Source organism: Vidua macroura, chromosome 18, assembly GCF_024509145.1.
Source record: "Vidua macroura isolate BioBank_ID:100142 chromosome 18, ASM2450914v1, whole genome shotgun sequence".
Classification (NCBI taxonomy): Eukaryota; Metazoa; Chordata; class Aves; order Passeriformes; family Viduidae; genus Vidua; species Vidua macroura.
The window spans coordinates 8888845-8896177 of NC_071588.1; the positions used below are offsets into that span (position 1 = coordinate 8888845).

The 7333-nt window shown below is 47.3% G+C and overlaps 1 protein-coding gene across 1 annotated transcript; it reads left to right on the forward strand.

Moving 5' to 3' along the window:
- Positions 1-53: 53 nt before the first annotated feature.
- Positions 54-7057, forward strand: ESS2 (ess-2 splicing factor homolog). The gene is made up of 10 exons (XM_053993827.1): positions 54-268; positions 591-759; positions 1672-1767; positions 2084-2250; positions 3009-3126; positions 3578-3711; positions 3855-3957; positions 4934-5043; positions 5953-6068; positions 6641-7057. The coding sequence occupies exons 1-10, from the start codon at positions 122-124 to the stop codon at positions 6924-6926; spliced, it is 1446 nt and encodes a 481-aa protein (XP_053849802.1). The 5' UTR covers positions 54-121; the 3' UTR covers positions 6927-7057.
- The last annotated feature ends 276 nt before the right edge of the window (positions 7058-7333 follow it).

The following is a 7333-nucleotide window of genomic DNA, read 5'->3' on the forward strand; positions in this document are numbered from 1 at the left end:
GCACGCGAGCCCGCGCACCTCCCGGGGAGGGGGCGCGCATTCCGATCCCGCGACGCGGAATGTGACGTCACGGCCCGTGGCGGCGGCGGCGGCGGAGGAGGAGCGGAGCGGTTCCGACGCCATGGAGGCGATACCGGTGCCGCCGGCCTCTCCCGCCGCACTGGTGCCGGCTCCCGCCGCGGGCCCCGTCGCCGTGACGGGGAAGGAGGTGGTGTCGCCAGCTGCGAGGCACTCGAAGAAGATCCTGGATGAGGAGGCCTATATCGAGGTAAGGCGGCGGGCGCGGGCCCGAGCCCGGGAGGCTCCGCTCCGCCGGTGCTTGCGCCGAGCGCTTCCGGCGCGGCGGGGCTCGCCCGGGGTCCGCCCGGCACGGTCGGCCCGCGGCCGCTGCCCGCTGCAACCGCGAGTGCCGGTGGAAGTGGCGCTGGGGCCGCCCCTCGGGCTCCCGGCCCGCCGGCGGCGCGGCTGTCATTGCTCTGCCGCCGGCCCGGCGCCGCCCCGCCTGCCCGTGGCTCTGCGCTGCTGGCCCCCAGCCGAGCCGGCGCTCCGGGTGTCCCAGCGGGGCATTGCAGTTGTCTCTGTCTCTGTAGAGCTTAGAGAAGATCATCCAGCGAGACTTTTTTCCCGATGTGGAGAAGTTGCGAGCACAGAAGGACTATCTGGAGGCTGAGGAAAACGGCGACTTGGAGAAAATGAGACAAATTGCTATCAAGTTTGGCTCTTCCTTGAACAAATCGTCGAGGGACACACCTGCACCCTGTAAGAACTGGCTCTGTGGGGCATGAGGGGTGTGTATCTGATATTGCTGCTCTTCTTTATCTATTTGTGCAGACAATGCTTATCTTAAAGATTCAAGATTGATGTTGCATGAGAGCTAAGTGTACCAGTTTGGGCAGTAGCCAGTGTCTGGTGGCTCACGCTGAATTTCTCTTTGATGGTGTCTAATAATTCCTTGAGGGAAGGGTTTTGGAAAAAGCAGCCATTTAAAAAGCATTCCCCATGGGCATCTTTTGCCAAGTTCCTGCTCTCTAGGGAGTGTTATGTGCTCTCTACTGTGAAAATTCCTAAGCTGTGTTTTGAATCCTTATTGTAGTGTGTAGTTTTAGGGGTTCTTGTTGTATGTACAGACATTTGAGATTTTCATGTATTAGGGACAGAAGGTGTGGGAAGCTCGTGGCTATCAGAATTTCCCACAGCAGGTATCCAGTGTTTTATGTTTTCTTTCACTTCCAGTTCAAGTGTTTCTTAAAGCCCAGCCCCTGGCTGAGCTCTTGCAGTAGGGTTTGGGTAAGTGGCTTTTTTGTGGCAAAGGGCACGTGTCACAAGGTGGTGTCCCTTCCTCCCCTGCTGCAGGTGCTGGCCCTGGCCTGGGCTCAGTTGGATCTGCTGCTGCTTTTGTTGGCAAAAGCAGGGTGTAGGATGACTACACCCTGGGCTGTGGCTCCCCTAGGAATTTCTCCCAACAGGAGAAAAATGTCTTAGATGAGGCCAAAATCTTGTTTGGAGGTTGAGACAGATTTCAATAGAACATTTTGGAGTTCTTTTCACAAGTTTTTAATTTAATTTTTATTCTCTTGATATGCCTTCTGTGACTTATTTGGTACATCATCCTTACCGGAAATCTGTTGTGTGCTCCAGTAACCAGGTGAATTTTTTTTTTTTTTGTGGCAGATGTTACCCCAGCCACATTTGAAACCCCAGAAGTGCATCCAGGTGGCCTTCCAGTGGGAAATAAATCTAAGGCTGGCATCAAGACTGCAGAAGAAGGTAGGAGAATTATGGTTCTCCAGCTGAATTCTTCCAAAATTAAATTGTCTGCCAGTAGCTGGCCACTTGTACATTTCACCTTTAAAAAAAATTGCTATAAATACCATGAAAGGCTTTATTGAAAGCTGGTTATATGTGTTCCAAACCTGATTTATTCCTGCACCACTGTGTGGATCTCTGTCTTTGGCCAAGCTTGATGGCAGTTACTGCTGTGTCCGTGGAAGGCTCGCTGCCAGGAGGGTGGAGAGGTAGATACAGTGCTCCCCTAGAAAGGGAGGCATTAACCTTCCTCAGGCTTCTTCCCTTCTCTTTTTAGGAGAAGCAGAAAAAGATGATAAAGATGCTCTTCCCAGCCTGGACACCTTCTTGGCAAAGCACACGAGTGAGGATAATGCTTCCTTTGAGCAGATCATGGAAGTGGCCAGAGAGAAGGAGAAGGTCAAGCACGCGTGGCTCTACAGCGCAGAGGAGGAGTACAGCCGGGTAGGGAATTGCCTCAGCTCTGTCTCTGCTCTTCCAAGGGACACAGCAGGGAAATGCCATTTCACTGGGTTTCTGCTAAGGCTCAGTTTCCTGCATCCCATGACTGCTCTTTGCTTCCTTGTGCAGTCCTGCTTTTTCCCTTTCGGTCACACAAGAACAGTGCTGACTTAGTTACTGAGGCTTTGTCTCTTCTGAAAGCTTTGAGGCTGCAAAGCGCTGCACAGAGTGCAGGTATTGCTGTCCTTGGCAGCCTCTTCTGTGAGCAGCAACACAGTTCCTGCTGTTTGTCCATCAGCCCCTTATTATTTGCAGTTTGTCTGTGTTATTTCAGTTTTCAGTTTCTGTTATAAGTAGTAACCCACCCAGCTGCTGAAGCACAGAATTGCATGAGCATGGCTGGCTGTGCTGCCTTCCTGCAGGGGAGGTCCAAGTGCTGTCCTGGGCCTCCCTTGTCAGCCTTTAACCATCAGCAGTGAGCAGATGGCACATTGATGGATGTGGGATGCGGTGCCTTTTCATGAAGTTTGGCACTGACATGTGGGTGTTTGCTGCTGCTGTTTTGAGGGAGTGTTATTTTTTTTTATCCCAACTATCTCTCAGAGTCTGTTACATACCTTATGCAAAGTGTTTTAGGGCAGGTGGCTGAGCTTGTGACTGAGCTCTCCAAGTTGTGTCTGGCTGAATAAAAGATTGCAGGAGGCTGCTTCAGAATTTTTTTTTTTTTCACCTTTTAAAACTTTTTTCCATTGCCCTTTCAGCGACAAAATGAAAACCTGGCACTTCCTTCAGCCGAGCAGCAAGCTCTGGAGAATGTGAAAGCTGGGCTGGATACCTGGGAATACACAGCTCGAAACACCCTCATGTATTATCCTACAGGTGAGGCATTGGTTCCAGGTGGGTTGGCTCCAAACAGTTCTTACAGCATTTCTGTATGTGACTGAGCAGCTCTTACAGGTAATGCTGTGCTTTTTCTTCTGTAAGGTTGTTTTTAAAAAGTGTTTTTTTTCCTTTTTTTTCTTGGCCTCTGATTCCAAAGTTTGATCGTGTTCTATTTGCCATTGAAAAGCTCATCTGTATTACAAAAGTACTTGTTTTCAGTAGCCAAAGCTCTTTCCTGGCTTCTTTATGAGCACTTGTTGTCATCTTCATTTCTTGTTTGCTTCTGCTCGAAGAATCCTCCTTAGACTTGTTAGTCTGTTTGTTGCTATAGAAAAATACATATTTTTGTAAATGTAGTTTTCTTTTTTAGCTGTAAATGTACAATTGATAATTTCTGTGAACCAGTGAAGTAAAGAGCTCTTTTTTAAAAGTCATTTTGCTTTTCAAGGTGTACCTGATGAGAGTGAAGTTTTTAAGAAGCCCAGGGAAGTTGTGCATCGAAACACCCGTTTTGTGAAGGACCCTTTTAGCCAAGCTGTGAGCAAATCACAGCTCCAACAAGCTGCAGCCCTCAATGCTCAGGTTGGATAACTTTACTTCTGACTCAAATCTAGTTAGGCTTTGTCCTCTGGTGTGGTTCATCCCCCAGAACTTTGTGTGTGTGTGCTGGATGCAGCTGACTCTCACCTTTCTCCAAATGAATGACGTTGTCTTTTTTATTTCAGTACAAACAGGGCAAAGTGGGACCCGATGGGAAAGAACTGATACCCCAAGAGTCTCCAAAAGTGAACGGGTATGGATTTGTGGCTACCCCCTCTCCTGCCCCAGGTAAGAGGATTTTCTTATTTCTTCTGCTTTAAGAGGACTGTTACTGCACTTTCTTTGTTGCTGTCTTCAACACTAGGGTGTCATTACAGGGTTAGATGAGGAGGTAAAACCTTGCGCTGTGTATGCCAGCTGGATGCAGGGCTTAAATCCTAGTCCAATACACTGGTAGGAAAAGTCACACTGCACCAAGAGAGTCTGAAGTTTCTGTGCCATTGCTCAGGAATCATCTAGCTGTGGGGTACTTTCAGTTAGAACAAACTGATTATTTTTCTTCGAGTTGAAATATGGTATCTGAATTCGTAGCTGTTCTGCACCTGCCCTGTTTTTCTGTGCTTTTTGTGGTTATGTCAACACCTGAACATATTGGGGCTTTCCCTCTGGGAAACCTGTAGGTGGCGTTTGGAGCACCTCCTTTCTCCATCTAAATGCCTTTTCCAAACCCTGGACAGCAGGATTTTCCAGCCAGAGACTTAATCGGGCTCTTAGGATCCTTTCTACACCTGTTAGACAAGGTGCAGTCACTGTTTGGTACAGGCTGCCTCTGAGATGATTGGAGGGTACATTTGGCTATTATATGTCCTTAAATCCTCTGCCTGTTTTCTTAGTTTTAAAGAGTTTCCGGTGTTCAAGGAGTTTTCATTCAGCAGCAGAGGGGAGAACTAGTACTGCAGAGGGAAAAATGAAAGTGTCACTAATCAAAAGCTTAGCAAATGGAAAAATGAAGACATGGAAAGGGAGGTGCTTGGTTGTTGTAACCAAGAGGCTGACACAGCTACAGGCAATCCCTTTTAATGGGAACCACATGTTACTTATTCACATTGGCTGTGATTTCCTCTGCAGTGGAGGGGCTCCTTTGTTGATGAATTTGCTGTGTTTCCTAATTTGCTTCACTCTCTCTCTTCTTTTTTTTTTTTGTGTGTGATCAATGAATAGTCAATTGTCTTGCATGGGTATAACTTGTTGAATTTGTTTTTAGGTGTGAATGAGTCACCTTTTATGACATGGGGTGAAATTGAAAGCACCCCTTTGCGTCTGGAAGGGTCAGAAAGACCATATGTGGACAGAACACCTGGCCCAGCTTTCAAGGTATTTCATGTCAGCATGACATTCTTTTCTGGGGAGAAGAACTAAGAAGGGAAAGGCAAGTGAGTAAGGAATAGATTGACATGGAGTGTGGCACATCTCTGGGTGGTGTTCCCAGTCCTTGAAACTAATAATCTAGTTTGTGCTCGGAGGGTGGAGGTGAGCATAGATCCACATGAAATTTTCTTGGTGGAGCTACCTGAGGTGGAACACAGGTAGGAACTGCTGGCAGGAGAATGAAATTCTGCATTTGGTGGTGGGCCCAAACAGAGGGACTTTCAGAGGAAGCTGAAGACATGCTCAATTTTTCTGATTTGAATGTGTGAATAGGTGGAAATTTTAGCATTTCCCTCTGTCTTTATCTTCTGGCTGTTGCAACCTGAGGCAGATGTATCAGTTGAGAGTAGAAAAGACACTCTGGCTTTGCTAATGGCACCTAACCCTGCATGCTACTTGTCTCCTGCTGGTGTCTTTGAATGTGAGATGTCTGAGACTCTTAGTTTAAGAAAGGTGTAATTTGCTGTATGTGCCTCTGTTTCGTTGGACTCCAAAGGTCTTGACTGGTTCTCCTGCTGTTTAACAATGTCTGTGTATGCCTGAGAGCTGGCTGGCTACAGGCCAGGCAAGACACAGGTGACATTGTTTGTCTAGGAGAAACAGCAGGAGGAAATGCCAGAGGTAATGGCTGCTTCCTTGACTGGACTGGTTTTACAATTTTTGTTACTTGCTAAGGCAGGTTGAAGGTCTCTGTGTCCTCTCTGGCTTTTATGCAGCAGCAAAGAGGTGTGGGCTGACCCCACTTCTCCCTGCTTTAGATCCCTGTGCATTGGATTCCAGCTTTGAAGGTGCTTTGACTCATTTTTACAGCACTCCTGAGTGCCTTGGCAAGTGAACTGTTTGATGCATTTATAGATCCTGGAGCCTGGACGCCGTGAGAGGTTAGGACTCAAGATGGCCAATGAAGTGGCAGCTAAAAACCGAGCAAAGAAGCAGGAGGCACTTCGAAAAGTGACAGAAAACCTGGCCAGGTGAGACTTCTGTTTTGACAGCAGAACTGGGGGTGGGTATTATCTGATGAGATGTAAATCAGCACATGTAGAAAGGGAGGAATGATGGTAAGGAAGGATACTGGAATCAGAAAGAGGTACATTTGGACTGAAAGTTTTTAAAAATTAAAAATTTAGGAATTAAAAAACTTAATTCCTGAGGGAAAGTGGCTGGTGGCTGTCCCTGACACTCTTTGTCAGCATTACTGCTCTGCCCTACAGCCACCCAGTGATGCCTCTGGGTCAGTGTCTTGCCTCATTGCAAAGAGGAGACTTGATAAGAGTTGCTTGGAGGGTCACTAGAAGGACAGAATGGGCTCAAAGGAAAAGTCAGGCAGTGCCACTCGGGTTTGGGAAGGATGCAGGAGGTTTTTCTGTCAACTTGTTTCTCTAGAGAGACAGGCTGCATTTACCTGAAGGCAGAATGACTTTTGCAGGCAGTGGGTCTGCTGCTCTGTGGGGGGGAACTCATGTAGGGAGGCAGTATTGCTTTTCCTGATAAAGGCTGATTTTTTTTACTGTAAAATCTCTTAAAACTGTTTATTCTGTTTCAGCCTTACTCCAAAAGGACTAAGCCCAGCAATGTCACCAGCTTTGCAAAGACTTGTAAACAGGACTGCAAGTAAATACACCGACAAAGCCCTGCGAGCCAGCTACACTCCCTCCCCAGCCCACACAGGAACTCCTGGTTACAAGACCCCGGCCAGCGGGCCTCAAACCCCCCAGAGCACCCCACAGTCTAGGACAGTATCTCAGACACCAGTATCTCAGGATACTACATCCATCACGGACAATTTGCTGCAGCTTCCCAAAAGAAGAAAGGCATCGGATTTCTTCTGAACATTCCAGTCACCACCAAGGTGATAGTGATCTGGCTGTGCTCAGTGAACTGCAGACTGGTTACTGGGGAAATGGAGATAATTTCTGAAAGATATATTTCTGTTTTTAAGAGAGCCGTGCATTTAAATTAATTTCTGTTCAGCTACGTCTGTTTCTTAAGTGGGGTAAACCTTTCTTAAAGGCTGAACTGGACTTTGGTCCAGCTTGTTGAACTTGTTTGAGTTTGTAGTTTGCAGAAGAGGGGACACAACCATGTGTATACTGAGGCATGACACAGAATGTTAGAGAGATGATCTTTAACTTGAATTTAAACTGATGCAGTTCACAAGTTTGACTTACTTTGTGATCTTGTTAAAACCAGCATTCCTTAAGAGGACCCCATTTCCTCCTCCTCTGCTTACACTTTG

Excerpts from the sequence above, each read along its gene's own strand:
- ESS2 (XM_053993827.1), top strand. The coding sequence starts at position 122 with ATGGAGGCGATACCGGTGCCGCCGGCCTCTCCCGCCGCACTGGTGCCG. Across the intron at positions 760-1,671 it reads GAGGGACACACCTGCACCCT|ATGTTACCCCAGCCACATTT; the intron begins GTAAGAACTGGC and ends TTTTTGTGGCAG. Across the intron at positions 3,127-3,577 it reads CCTCATGTATTATCCTACAG|GTGTACCTGATGAGAGTGAA; the intron begins GTGAGGCATTGG and ends TTGCTTTTCAAG.